The 15,204-nt window shown below is 39.7% G+C and overlaps 1 protein-coding gene across 1 annotated transcript; it reads left to right on the top strand.

The window, feature by feature from the left end:
• Positions 1-468: 468 nt before the first annotated feature.
• dusp19a (dual specificity phosphatase 19a) lies at positions 469-12,478 on the top strand. Its single transcript, XM_084723956.1, has 5 exons — positions 469-733; positions 4,059-4,349; positions 5,831-5,877; positions 7,776-7,928; positions 11,514-12,478. The coding sequence occupies exons 2-5, from the start codon at positions 4,127-4,129 to the stop codon at positions 11,718-11,720; spliced, it is 630 nt and encodes a 209-aa protein (XP_084580082.1). The 5' UTR covers positions 469-733; positions 4,059-4,126; the 3' UTR covers positions 11,721-12,478.
• The last annotated feature ends 2,726 nt before the right edge of the window (positions 12,479-15,204 follow it).

The raw sequence follows: 15,204 nt of genomic DNA, 5'->3' as shown, positions 1-15,204 counted from the left end.
ATTTTATCAGTCTCATCAGGTTCACTGTCTACTGACTTGTAATCTTAAACTCGTAAAAGTAGGGATGTGGTTCCCTCTTGTGGACCACAGTGGAAACTGTTGGATTACTACCCATTTACAGTATTTTAACCTTTCCTACACTAACATTATTATTTTGTGATGTCACCATAATGAGAGAAAATGTAATTTTGTTGTGTTGTTTGGCGTGTGTTTTTTTCCACATGAGATCAGAGAAAGGGCACTGACATTAAAACATGCCATATGGTTTATTTGTCATATAAGATAAAGAATGTTTTTAATTGAATTGACTTTGGTGTAGGTGTGTTATTAGTTATGAGCTTGGTAGACTTACTCACTGTTATAGAGCACTAATGACAGACAGGCAGGCAGCAGGTTTCATGTTACCCAGCAGCAGTCCAGCCTCACCTCCAGCAGAGTGGGACCAGTTCACAGTTTGACTCAGCTGGGACAGACGGACCTCAGGTAGAGAGACTGGATTTTTTCTGGACCTGGTCTAAGTTTAGTCAGCAGTAGAAACCTGGACCTGATTGGAAATGTTTTGATGTGTTTTCTCTTGAACAGAAGATGATGAGGGAAGAAGTGTGTTTCTTTTCCGGAAACTGAACTGGATCACCGCTCTGGTTTGTGTCATTCAAACTGGACTATCTGCCATCAGCTGAGCGAGAGCCATTCAGAGCCGAGGCAGACCAAAACTGAACATCTGAAGAAACAGGTTTGTGTCACATACAGTAGGGTTGGTTGACAAAATCAAATATCGCAACATTTCTTTGACCAAACACCTTGATATTGACATTGAAACAGTATTGTAGGGATCAGTATTGGTGCTTTCACAAAATATGAACAAAATGAGAATTTTTGATAAGTAATCATCAGTAATGTGGAGATAATGACTAAATGGAATATGGCAAATAATAGAAAAGCTAGAAAATTACATCAGTTTACTGTAATGACGCCTTTCAAACCAGCCCTAAGATACAGGATATCATACATAAACAAACAGTACATATTGTATTTCACATTTATAGATTCATGTCTGTTTATTTTATTGTTCTCGCTGAATGAAATGAATAGTTAATGTTTTAATACAGCCACGAACTTAAGAATGCCAATGTGAAATCAGAAAATCTTCTGTGGCTCACCCAAACCTTTAATCACAACTCTGATCAACATACAAGACTGAGAACTACTATTTCCCCATATATTTATTTTTTCATACACATAACATTTTTATGCAAATGTGGGCATATAGTAATGCAGTACAATTTGATAATCCATCCATATACATGTTAACAATTTGTAAACTTGCATATCTTTCCATTTTAACTCTTGTCTCGCAAATGAAGAAGTATTCCATCAATTATGATTCCCTGCCACTAATGAGACATAAGATACCTTGTGGTGTTAATGAGAGGGGTCACCAAACATGGTGTAACACCTGTTAAAATAGGTCAGATAAATGTAATTTGAATCTCATGACTCTATTTATTCTGATTACCTTTTTAAAAATGTATGTATTCAATAGTAAATATTTTATGGTAATTTCAAAGATTCAAAATGAAAAACCTTATTTTAAAGACCTCTCCTGGCCCACTTGCAGTACCTTCATAGCCCACCAGGGGGATGCGGCCAACACTGTGGTAATCTCAGTCATAATCTATGTGATCATTTTATCCACATTAAGAATAATCATAAATACCATGTGTGACAGCTACATTCCTAACATGTGACAGCAGACATCTACTTATCTTTCATTGGTACGAAGTCCATTGGAAATACTGTTACCTCAAATATCATTTCATGTTACATGTAACATATGTACATGTTAATGTATATGTTTGATGGTTTGACCAAAATATGCAGCCTACCATAAAAGTTAAAAGTCAATAGAAATGATTGCCTGTTATATTGTTTCTTTTGGCATAACAGTGAAAATACACAGAGAAGCCCATATACAGAAACACAATTAAGGTCAGTCTATTTTGCATAGGGCACATGGATTTACAGCATGTCTAACTCAACTTTTCCATTTAAACAGCACATAATCTGGGTGCAAAATAAAGTGCAAAAGGGTTGTATGTGGTTCCTTAATTAATCATAAGTGTGTTTTGGCTGGGACATGAATTAAACCAATCACAGTGTCATCTCCCATTCCTTTAAAGAGCCATGTGTGCCCGCCTCTGGTGTATTTCTGTTTAAATCGAGGATTCAGCAAGTTGGAGAGGAGTTGCTAAAATTACCCAGCTGTAGTGATGCAGGCACTGCAGTTAATCCACGGGTCGGGCAGGCCGGGTCATAAGAAGTAACATTCTGATTAATAGCAGAAGGGCTGCAGGTGAGTGAAATAGGATGAAGCATCTCCCTGTGTGCATTTATGCACACAGCAGCATGACTGCTGTGACACTGTAGTGTGCATGGAGACATTTATTTGTTAATTAGTGTAAGTAACTTCTCTAATCATGAAAGTCATTTGTTAAAGAAAACATTCATACATCAATACAACACATTAATAAGAAATCACATGGAAAGCTCATAATACAATTTAAAAGATGATTTATTAATAACAGAGGCTGCTTTCAGTCGTGTGCACTAATGTCACAGTAATAAGTGTTGTTAATAATTTTGCAGGAAAACTAAAAACTGCAGTTATAAACTTGACAGGACAGAGGAAACAGAGGAGCTCTGATGGAAGTCAGGATTTATACACTGCAATTTCACTCTATGAACTTTGATGTGCGTGAGACCTTTTGGATGTGCAGAGGGACAGAGGACATTAATTAAATTTAGATTTTGACTGATCCTGTCAGGTTTAAAAAAATCAATGAAGTTACATCTGCAGTGCATAAATGCTCACAGGATTTCTCTTTTATGGGGTCATCCTATGTCTCCCACCTGCAAGCCAGCCAAAATGTTAAAATTTTTATGACACATGGATTAACTGCAATGTCAGTGTCTTTTAAATAGCAGGAAAATACTGCGCAATACTGATGCAATACTGTGTCAAGGTGCCCTTAAGTTGCTGCTGCTGCTGCTGCTTCTTTCAGTGGGCCCCCATGTTGCGCGCCCACCACATCTTTTGTCTCTCAGTCTCTAACAGACACAGCAGGCGCTGCCTCTGTCATCTCTCAGATCACCACCTCTCAGACAAAGAGAGAGACAGTAGCTTCAACATGATTTGAACACAGATAAAACTTTGGCAGCAAGAGCAACACAGACGTGGCCAGCAGGTCAGAGATGAAAAGGCACATGCACCCAACCCCCTGTAGTTGGTGCTGTTGAAGCGTCAAAGCTCTAGAAAGGCTTCTGGACAGGCCTGCTTTGGTGATCCTCTGATCTTTTCTCTGCACCACCACCAGGCCAAAATTCAATACTTTACTTTATGACTTAATACCTGTAAAAATAATTACATTTCTGTCAGCCTCCACCGCACTTTGTATTATGTGCTAATTTACAAATGTTAGCATACTGACATGCTAAGCCTTGTCCCCTGGGATTTTTAGATACCAAATAATTGCTCAAACAATGGCGAGAACGGTCATTAGCAAACCTACGGCCCTTACATTTTTTAAGGACATGCCTTACCCCATTGTCTCTAGTGGTAGGGACATGACTTCACCATTGTCACTGCCCCAATATGAAAGGCCACCCTAAAGACTTTGGATTGGTTCTGCAGTGCTGTTTCCACACAGTTTTGGCAAAGAAAGCTGGGAAATTGTCCTGAGTTTCTATGGAGCGAAGCGTTCAGAGACTTGTGAGTCAATAAGATGGTGAACATGCTAAACATTATACCTGCATGTTGGCGTGTAAGCATTGTTATTGTTAGCATGCCAGCATGCTGCCCTTAGCACTTAGCTTAAAGCATCACTATGCCTAACTACAGTCTAAGACCTGCTAGCATTGTGCTTTTTTTTTTTAGATGTAGTTCACTTCTACCTCATCTGTTATTGTCTGTCTCATCCCACATTGTTATCCACATACCCAATATATAACTATATATACTATAAATGCAATATAACTACCTCTACATATTTATCTTTCAGGTTGACTACAGCCCGGTGCAGGTCAGTCTAGCTCAGTACTGTTTAGCTTGCTCCAGTCTTGTCTAGTAATGCAGTCCCTGACCGAGGAGATCAAGAGTTTCTCGCGGACACGACTGAGGAAGCAGTGCACCCGAGTGACATCACTGAGTGGCCGTCGCATCATCGAGACCTGGAAAGGTTCTACGATCACTGTGGTTGAAGACCCCACCCCCCGAGAGAAAGCGCTGGGATATGTGCCTGACACTTCTTGGGACCTGCAGGTCGGCACCGTCATGCCCCACCTGCTTCTGGGTGAGTGAATGTGTCACACAGTGTCTGATTCAATAACACAGTGAAACCAAGGCACAAACTCTAGGGCTGAAAAATTAAGCTAATGTGTAAGTGCTGAAAACTGCATTTCCTCAAATGGCCACTTGAGGCTGGCTCCAAAAGTGAATCAATCCCCATAGATTACATATTAAAATGACCAGCTTTACAGCAGAAATAAACATGTTTACAGTACAGCCTGGTATGAAAAATGGCTTTGGTCTCTTATAGACCATATGTCCAAACTTGTCCGAGAAAAGGGCAGGCAGTTTCAAAAAACATGTGGCAGGTGATTGGATGAATCATCTGTCTATCACGTTTAATGTGGGTTAACTAAAACCAATCAGACCAACAAATGGAACCAGTAGGTAAATCAAACTTTTGTAGTGTTTTGTAGCACCGTCACTATGACTTATTTTGCTGAGTCACCAGTTAACATGCTCACTCATTAAAACTGAACACCAGTGGGTCTTGTTTCATCACATTTGTTTTTATTTCCCTCGTAACTTACGGCATTGATGGGGGTTAACTTGGAGTAACAAGGGATGCAGTGGGAGTAACGTTAACGTTGTAAGTTAATACAAAATTCACTGAAGTTAATGTTAGCTGACATGCTAACAAGCTAGCACGCTTTCCATTATAAACAGGTTGTGAAAGATTTGAGGTTACGTTAGGTCAACAACTTGATTTAGCAGGTTAATGTTACTTTACCAACTAATTAGCTAACGTTAAGTTAGTTAAGAAGCATATTACGTAGTCAGCAGCAAAAGAGACTTACCTCTTTTCTATGGCTCTGCACAAAACTGGCGTCAAATTGTTCCATGTAAGAGGGAAAAGAAGATGATGCAAAGACTTGGGACTTGGGACAAGAACTACACTAAACTTTGCTGAAAAGTGTAAATTTTGTACATAATAAACCTTAAACAGGTTTTAGAGGATCTGCTGGACAAGTTTCTTGGCAAGGGTGCATAATAAGTGAAATTCTTTACATACATGACAGTGTTAGATACAGGTTTAAAAGCCAGGTGCCACTGCAGTAATATAAGGTCTACTTCAACTTGCAATCAAGATCCATCCTTTAGAAAGAAAAAAAAAAAAAACAGGCATGACCCACCTAGCACCCTGCTCCAGTTGATGGATGGCTCCACCCCTCCTCCTGCCCCGTGCTGTCCTGGAAGCCACCTTCAGTCCACCAACACAGATAACTGCCAGCTCAGAGTAGAGGGTAACATGAGCACAGATGTGGGGGAGGACAGGGGGAGACATGACCCACCGGGGCTCACTGGTTCACAGGTGGAACATAAATGACCTTATGACCTGCAGTAGACAATGAGCATGCACACAGAGGGGATGTCCCTTTTCAGGTCAGCTTTTCGGTTCAGCACCCCAGACAGAGAACAGTGTACAAAGACAAATCCTAAACTAGACAACTAACTGATTCACTGTGTGTGTGTGTGTGTTTGTAGGTTCTCAAGATGCTGCACATGACTTTGGCACTCTGAGAAAACACAAGGTGAGGTTCTTTTTCTGCTGAACTGAAAGAAACAGTAATACAACCGTGTTAAAGGAGCAATATGTAGCTTTTGCACATGCAAAAATGAGTACAGCAGTCCAAATAGTGAGTTGAAGCCATAGACTGTAATAAATGGGTTGAAATCCTATTTAATATATGATTTATGGTTGAAGTGAGTCCCAGAGGTTCAGGGAAGCACAGGCTGCAGGAAGACTGCAGGAGCGCAGGATGCAAGCAACATGGTAAATTGACATAAACAAGACGAGTCCTCCACTGTAACAGAGCTACTTATAACTGTCAGTTTTCTGTCGATGTAAGGTTAAGCCTGTTATTCACAAAACAAAAGCACACCGTGATGAAAATTAGTCAGTCCCTTACTGGACTTACAGTCAGTGACTGCCTTACTTAAGTGACTGCCAGACTCCAGTTTAACTGTTATAAATATCTACTCCTTCTAGAAATTATTTAATGATTTCTTATACCTCATAGACAGACACTGATTTGATGAACATTCAGCATTAAACTGAACTCTAATTCACATGAAATGGGCAAACAAAAACAGTTATTCCAGTCCTGGAATAGGACTTTCAAAAGAGGACAAAAGTATGCTATATTTATATTTTCACTGCCTTACCTTGCCATCAGGCAGATTTTTCTGACAGGGAACTGAAGCTGTTATATTGCTCTCTTCAAAGCCACTGAAGTCTTTTGACAATAACAGTAGTTTTACCTTTACTGCCTCAGTCAGTTTGTTTGTGTTATTGTGTGACATAAGTTTGGATCCAAACTAAGAGTGCATCTGATATTCCATACTATTTAATGTGGGTTTTTTAATATGTCCAAAACTTTGAGGTACGAAATCTAGAGTACATGAGGTGCATACTATTTCCAGGGAAATATTACAGTATGCAAGTACTACATCTAACCTGACACTCCAGATGATTTGTTACACAGAACCGCCTGAGAAATCCTCCTTAGAAACTATTTGGAAAAGGGCAGGCACTTTCAAAACAAAAGAAAAAAACACTTGGCAGGTGATTGGATGAACCATCTGTCTATCACATATAACACAGGCTAACTTTAACCAATCAGATCAAACTATTGCCGAGGCCTGTTGGGAGAAGAATGTTGTCTTTTGCTCTTCTTTCAATGAAGAAATACTCTCCAGTTCTGATATAACTGATGCTATCACAGTATCTATGCTAACCTCTTCTGTTGTCACACCTAAAACCACGCTTGTAGCTGCCAGTACTCCCTCCAAGGATGCTGATTGGCTGCATAACTTTTGGTGCTGACACAAATGGATAACTAGAATCCTGGCAAGATAAATTCTCATGTGACCTCACGCAAGGTAACTGGACACTATGTCTGCATAATATCCCCATGGAGTACTACTTTACTTTGTTAGGTGTGACACATTTTTTTTAAATTAGCTAATCGTTGGCTTGGGTTACCACAGTTTCGCATCTCCAACTGGCAAGGAGGCTCTCAGGAAGTGATGTGATATGTGTGCATCTGAAGATACTTACTACTGTTTATTCCATAACAATATGTTATACGTAATTTTTAATGTGGACACAAATCATCTTCAGGTGAAAAGGGAGTTTTAAAATGTAATATTATGCTTAATGTAGTGTGGCCTCAGACATACAGGACAAAAACTGGGCAAGATTAGCTGAGAGGATATGATATTAATCCAAAAAAGACACTACTGTGCAGCTGTTAACTTTCTGGATGTTACTGTTATTGTAATATGATTCCAGTTTGTTTATTATTCTAATTTGATGGCTGTACATCACTTTCACTCTGGGATTATCAAGATAAAGACTCTTTCTCCTCCTCCTCCTCCTCCTCCTCCTCCTCCTCCTCCTCCTCCTCCTCCTCCTCTTCTTCTTCAGGTGTCTCACATCCTCAATGTGGCCTTTGGGGAGGAGAATGTGTTTCCTGACCTGTTCATCTATAAAACTGTCAGTATTCTGGATCATCCTGACACTGACCTGCTGCTTTACATCCAGGACTGTTGTGACTTCATTCAGCAGGCTCGCAGTGAGGTAACACATAACTCTCATTACAGTACAACAGCTGATAGATGACATTTATTATATATATTTATTAGATCCTGTCCACTCAGAAATGTTTTCTTATGTTCATGTTGCCTAAAATGACTGATCTTCCGGAACTATACAGGCTTGTATCTGTACAAAGTTTGTCACTAGCAAGGTGTTTTCACATTGAAGGGGGTTGGTTGCATACAGTCTGTGATTCAAGCATACCCTGAGAAAACTAGATTTAGTATGTAGCATATTCAAAAGCTAATCGCTCACTAATATGCAAATGGAGACAAAGAAACCTGAAGCCTCCTGTGCAGAGCCTACCTCTCAGTGCAGAGAGTGAGAGTCAGTGTTGTGCAAGTTCACACTTAAAAAGAGCTAGATCAAATTTCAGTTTACAGAGATTTAAAGGACTTTTTATTAGAATTACTATGTCACTGTGTATGAGCTGAGATACATTACAATTATTGCTAAAACAGTGCAGGTCTGGTGTAATCACCACTACATGTAATGTGGTGATCAGGCTGGTCTGCCTGTTGGGCATTTTCTGCCTGACGCACCTCCATTGGTGCCATTGTGCCGGAAGCTACCTGTCACTTAAGTTTCTTTATTTCTATCTGATAATCCATCTGTGTTTGGGTGCAGATTTGTGGTGATGTGTGTTCTTGTTGTGTTGCTCTGAACCATCCAGATGTTGCCTGAGGTAAAGCTTTACTGAGCTGTCGTAATCATGTTTAACTGTAACTGGCTTAAATATTTCAGAGCTATGAGACCACTGATGTGACTGGCTGAAAGACTATTTAATAATCACCACACCTGCTGATTTATTTGGACCTGCACCCAGTTGAGACCATCTAATAATCACCACACCTGCTGATCTATATTGACCCGCACCCAGCTGAGAGACTATCTAATAATCACCATACTCACTGATCTATACTGACCTGCACCCAGTTGAGAAACTATCTTATAATCACCATACCTGCTGATCTATATAGACCTGCACCCAGGCCTTGTGCACATTGCCCCGGTCATATTAGAGGATGCCCATGGAGATGGTCTGTATATCCTGAATATACTCCCAAACTGACGCATACATGGACAGCTGCAGACACGGATGCATGACCTACCACGTTGCACTTGGCAGTTATTCAAATTTCAACTGAGGGTGCAAAATATTAAACAGAAGGTGCACTGCATGCTTTTACACCTTATAGAACCAGGCCTGATCTCCAAACTCATGTCAAAACTATCCAGATTAATAAATAGTACTACAGGTAAGAAGAAAAATATCTGTGTTTGATTTTCAGATTAACTGTCCCTTTGAGAATTTTGGAAACTAAACAAATAAGGGCAGCGAGTGCTGCTATTGCTCAGGTGAAACCAAATGATCAGATCAAGTCCAACAACAAGAAACAATCCCATAAAGCCAAGGGATTATGGGAAGTAGAGCGATGTAAGGGCCTTAAAATGAGGGAAGGGTTGACATGTGACACATGTTTCGACATCTCCTCTCCGCTCCTCTCCTCTCTTTTCCTCTCCTCTGTTTTGAATAATAGATGTGTAGTTTTGTTCATGTTTTATTAAACTGCAAACAGATCAGATCGCAGTGTCATACAACCTTTTAGCAGCGAAGCCTGGGGCTCACCTTAACATGACACCACACACACACACACAAATCGCCCAAAAAAACCACACACACAGAGACACACGCGCACACAGTGGTCATTAGGCAGTCATTAGGGGTGTATGATTACAGGAAGTGTGTGTGTGTTCATTATGATATGTTTCTATGTGTGTACAGTTTGTGGGTAATTCCAGCCCTGATAATCAAACTGATGCTTTTACTTTGAAATGCAGGGTCAGATTACCCAGATGGCCATCTGGCTGGTAATGACCCTTAGAGTTCATTACTGCCGTGCAGATAAGTAAACTGGTACACCGCAGTTCTTAGCATTACACCACAATTCACGGGTCAGGTTTTGTGAAAAAATTCCTAAAATTTTACTCGAATATTCGGATGTGCCTTCAATATATCCTTGGGGTTTACCCAAAGTTTTGAGTCATGCCTTGCCCATATTTTTTATTTACTTTTATTTTTTGTCAGAATTTTTGGGTCCTCTAAAGTCTGGAGGCCAAATCCAGAACATTCAGGAAAAGCGCACCACAAACTATGTTCAAAATTTTGCTATTATAGTATACTTTCAAGTCAAATTTTACATAATCTTTAGCCTAAATGTTTCAGCTCTTAACAGTTAACAGTTGTATTGTAATGAATTATTGTCATGTTCTACAGATGCCTGTTCAAACAAGAACAACACGCATAATGCAACAATTTTCAGAGCCTAAACAAAACTTTAGCTGATGGGGATCCAGAGAGTGATGGAGCTTGTTGTGGGCTGTGAAGCTCAGTTCAACAGGCTGGAACCAACTCTGTTCTTTTAGTCTGTAGCTCCCTCTAGGGTTGTGAGAGCATCGCTGCAGTTACATTTGAATCCCAACAGCTTTATCTCTCTCATGTCCAGTTCCAGTGTCACCTTTAAGCTCTGAGCACTGATGTCACCTGTGACATCACCTCGAGTGTCAAACACCACCTCACCTGTGTGAGTGTGGTGAGGTTTAAGGGCTCAAAGTGCTTTAGGAGGAATGAGACTTTGTGAAATCAGGTTAATCAGACAGACATTTCGTTAAATGTGAGACTGAATGTTTTATCTGTTAATAAGTGAAACAGTTCTGTTGGACTGAATAGACATATTTGCCATTATAATCAGTATAAGGATCAGCTTTATTGCATACACGTACAAGGAATTTGACTGGTATCTTTATTGTTCTCAGTGTACTTACACAGGATTCGACTAGGGCTGCAGTCAAGCAAAAAATCTCTAAAATTCTACCTTCTCTTCAACTAATAGATTAGCTGACAGGAAAAATATTTGAATGACTGAAAAAAGTATACAAAATTAGGTCTGAAAATTATGAAAAAATGAGCAGTTTTCTCTGCTCTGAAATGCTGGGGGTGTGTCCACTCCGCTGTCTCAGTGTCAAACACCACTACGACTTCAAAACAACCAAAAACATGGGCACTTTGTCTAGCAGCTTTATTGGACATGTCCAGACATGTTTCAGCCACCAGAGCCAGAGGACGGTGACAGGATGGTATGTTTTTTGTTCTGTGTCTGGTTGTTGGAACTGAAGTGAGCTGAAGTGAACTGCTGGACTGATTTATACAGAGAGACACACTGAAGATATGTTTGTAAGTGACCGTTAGAGAGGATGAGGGGAGGAGGAGCTGGTGGTGTTTATGTGTTGGTTCATGGGACTTATGTAGTGGTTGGGGGACCATGGCTCCAGCATGTCATCGAGCCATGTTTCAGGTCTGCACAAAAAATCCTGAACACAGAAACTGTGAACAACAGTTTAACAGTCTAACTCCACAATCCAGTACATATTTGTTCTCTTTCTGGTTGGTCTTTTCACATGTTTTCAGCAACTCTGTTCTAACATGTATACTGTGTTTAGAAGAAAAACTACCCTTTTTCTTTACACAGACTTTAACATTATCATTTACTTCTGTTTCTCCCTCAGAAAGGCGTGGTGTTGGTTCATTGCAATGCTGGCGTGTCACGGGCACCGGCAGTGGTCATTGGCTACCTGATGTCATGTGATGGCCAGTCCTTTGATGCTGCCCTCTCACTGGTCAAATCAGCTCGGCCCGCTTCATCCCCCAACCCCGGCTTCCTGGAACAACTGAGGAGCTACAAAATGCAGACGATGAATGGATCCAAACACTAAAGAAGGAAGATGAAATATTCAGGATGGTTAGGCAACTTAAAAACAAATAAGTTTATTTTTAATGAGAAAATGTTCAAATCATTCCCAGAAGTAAAATAAGTGTTTTCTTTTAAAAAATTATTTGTACAGTGTATAATCTGTTTTTGAACAGAGTAGAAATAATCTGTTTCTGCTCTGGTTTAATGATCCAGATTAATTAGCGGGTGCTACACACCACTTAAATTCTTTACAAGAATTTAAAATTCAAACACAATTCCTCTTGTCCTTCTTGTGATATCTTATCAGATTTGGTTAAATTTGTTAAAATTCTGAGACATATTGACATTGACTTAGTAACACACTGTATTGTTTGCGTGTTATTGTATTGATAATGTCCTCTTGTGTTTTGGTGCTGTTGTTCTCGCAGTCGTCTCTGTGTTTTGTTAAGTTGGATTAATCGTTGTGGGCGAAATTCATCCTCTGCATTTGACCCGTCCTCACTGTTTTGGAGCGGTGGGCAGTCACAGCCTCCAGAGTGGTATTTCTTAGCATAAAAATTAATAAACAAAAAGAAATGTTTGCCTTAACAGCTCACTGTTGAGTAAACAATTGTGCTACTCACCAGTGCTGCAACGATACTCTCCCATTTCCATACTATCACCATACTTGGGTGCAGATTTGATAGGCCTTACAATTCTTAAGTATTGCGATTCTGCAAGTTTTGCCTTCCAATAGTACGATTTATTGTGATTTTTCTTTGCTTTTTTTTTTTTTTTTTTTTCAAAGTTAAGTCCTACACTTCCAGAGACTGTGTATCAAACAATGTACATCACATGTCAGTAAGTCTTAGTATTAATTCAGCAACATCATTGCTGTACTGCAAATAAAAGCAGTAAATAAAATACTTTCAACTGGCACTTGGATCAATTGGAGCTTTCATGTCCTGTCCATAGCACACAATGTCCAACAAGAGTCTGCTGTGAAAGGACGTCCCTGCACCCTCTTCTCTCGTGGAAAGATGATGAAATGGCAGCATGCAGTTTTTATGTGTAATATGAAGCTAGAACAGGGAAATTATGCAAATTTAGATAGCTTGCTGTGAGTTGTGGTTTATATGAAGTGCTGGGGGCGGGCAGTAACGATGTCAGATGTCGGCCAAATATCCTGTAATAAGATTTGGCTTTGTAATCCACAAAGACTTCATCTGCAAAACAGCTTCAAAAAGAAAACACACAACAGCGTGCAAAATGCTGTAATGCAAGGCTCACTGAGATGCAGTGTTGCCAGATTAGGCAGTTTTTGGATTGGATTATATGGGTTCAAATGGGTTTGGACAGAATTTGGGATATTTTTAAAAAAAAAATACATTAAACATTTCAGTTTACTAAAATATATTCATAAATTGAATTCTTTAGTTACAGGAACATATCCAGTCACTCAGTACAACTTTGATATGACACAAATCTTATTTATTCTGCTGAGAGGAGATCTGCAGCTATCAAATCTGTATATTCATTATAACAGAAACCCATTTTAACTCTACAATATCATTATTTGTTTGTCTGTTTGATCATGCCTTTGTTTGAGCATGGGACTGTGTGTACTTCTGTCTCTCCCTCTTCATGCGTGTGTGTGTGTGTGTAGGGACATGCTGTCATGGCTCAGTGCAGTTGACCAAGTTAGACAGAATCTATTATTTTATGTTATTTGTGCTACTCCTTTATTTTTTCCTTATTTTTAAGGCAGAAGGCAGAGATGGAAAAAAGTTGTATAGCTGTGTTGTAATCTCCTATTTGCAGTTTTGCCCACTTGTGAATACTTAAATTGTTCTTTTATTATCATGTCATCTTGAAAAATTGTTATAAAACATAATAATGATGCTTGTTTATGAGTTCATTTGTATTTTTATTCTAAAAGTTATTTATTTATTTATTTATTTTAATCAATTTGGGTGGAGTTAGAGCATTTCTTGGACTGGAAAGCACAATCTGGCAACACTGGACGGCTGAGACCACTTCAAACTAGAAAGGAAGCATAAAGAAAGGTAAGCTAAGTGTAAGTGATGCTAGGAAAGCTATCTAGCTAACAATGATGAAACAAGACACATAAAGTTACAAACTGGGCATATACACATTTGAGCCTGCTTCTGCCCCAATTTTTGAGCTGCATGACTCATTTTAGGGTTGGACTGAATTTCAGCTTTGTTGGGCGTCATTTGCCATGCAGTGCAGAGGGGCACTGTATGGAAGAATTTCTGGGATGACAAAAGATTTTGGTCGAAAGTTGTCTGAAATTCCTGGTGTGGCACAATGCCTTGCCTGGACAGAAAATAAGGACAGTGAAATGTAGCTTGCTCATTGTGTTGGAAGGTCCACTTCAATTATGTCTGCAAAATGGACAAGCCGTACTGTAATCTTCCTTGCCACCTGTGAGTCCATATGAGCCAGGATGGAACAGATGACCAGGCAGCTTGTTTCTTTACTGACAATAGTCAATAACAAGAATGGACCACATGGGCCATTTATTTGATATTTTACACTTACAGTGTGAGCAGTCAGGTCGTGACTCATGACTTGCCAATCTGATTGTACAATGTGCTGCACATAAGTTGTTTTACATTGCAGATAATTTTATTTGCACAGAAGGAGTTGGCTATAAACAATATTTCTACACTGTATAGATTATGTCCAACTTTACATCCACTTTAGTTAATGTCAGCTCCAACATAAATGCTACATGCTGTGCCTTCATTCCCCCACTTAGATGAGAGAAGAGAGCTAGAGATGTAACAGCACTTGGTCCTGACTCGGTCTCACCCCGCCTTGATCTTTGTTTTGACTTGGTATCTGTCTCAATACATTCTGTGTAACATTCTGGTTTCCATCATGTCATTTCCTGTTTTATTTTGTAACTCTACCTCTTGTGTCTTTTCAGTTTCCTGTGTTTTCCCGCCTCTCATCAACCACACCTGAGGCCACATACTCACCTGCCCCTGATTACCCTCCTTGCCTTCCCTGTGTATTTATACCTCCACCAGCTCCACATGTCTTTGTCAGATTGTTTTTGTTGTCAGTGGTGCTGCTTCTTGTTTTGCTGTGTTTGGCTCCATGACTTTGTTTGGACTTTGCCTATTTATGGGATTCTAGTTTTGTGCCTTTTTTTCTGTCTGTTTTTGTTTGCCTTTTGGACTCTAGTAAAGACAGTGATTTTTATTTGAACCTCACTCTGCCTCCTGTGTGTTCTCTGCACCTGAGTCTCAACCTTCCAGAGTCGTTACATTCTGAGGGGTGAACTACGAAGCGAGATTAATGTGTTAGCGAGCTATGTTGAGTCTAAAGCCAGGATTTTCAGTGTCACGAAGGTGGTTCTCTTTTAACCTGGCTAGATCACCATGGTAACTTATACTAAACTCATAACCTGGTCGGCAGCAGGTTATGTTCAGAGTTTATGATTAAATCGTCTGTAAAAAGCGCCGTTCTTTAACTAATTATTGTCCTAACACGGT

The sequence above is a fragment of the Lutjanus erythropterus genome, chromosome 8 (assembly GCF_056507025.1).
Source record: "Lutjanus erythropterus isolate fLutEry1 chromosome 8, fLutEry1.hap2, whole genome shotgun sequence".
In the NCBI taxonomy this organism is placed as follows: domain Eukaryota; kingdom Metazoa; phylum Chordata; class Actinopteri; order Lutjaniformes; family Lutjanidae; genus Lutjanus; species Lutjanus erythropterus.
Note: the sequence above shows the minus strand (reverse complement) of the source record. Positions and strands in the feature narration are given on the sequence as shown.

Excerpts from the sequence above, each read along its gene's own strand:
- dusp19a (XM_084723956.1), top strand. The coding sequence starts at position 4,127 with ATGCAGTCCCTGACCGAGGAGATCAAGAGTTTCTCGCGGACACGACTG. Across the intron at positions 4,350-5,830 it reads CATGCCCCACCTGCTTCTGG|GTTCTCAAGATGCTGCACAT; the intron begins GTGAGTGAATGT and ends GTGTGTTTGTAG. Across the intron at positions 7,929-11,513 it reads TTCAGCAGGCTCGCAGTGAG|AAAGGCGTGGTGTTGGTTCA; the intron begins GTAACACATAAC and ends TTTCTCCCTCAG.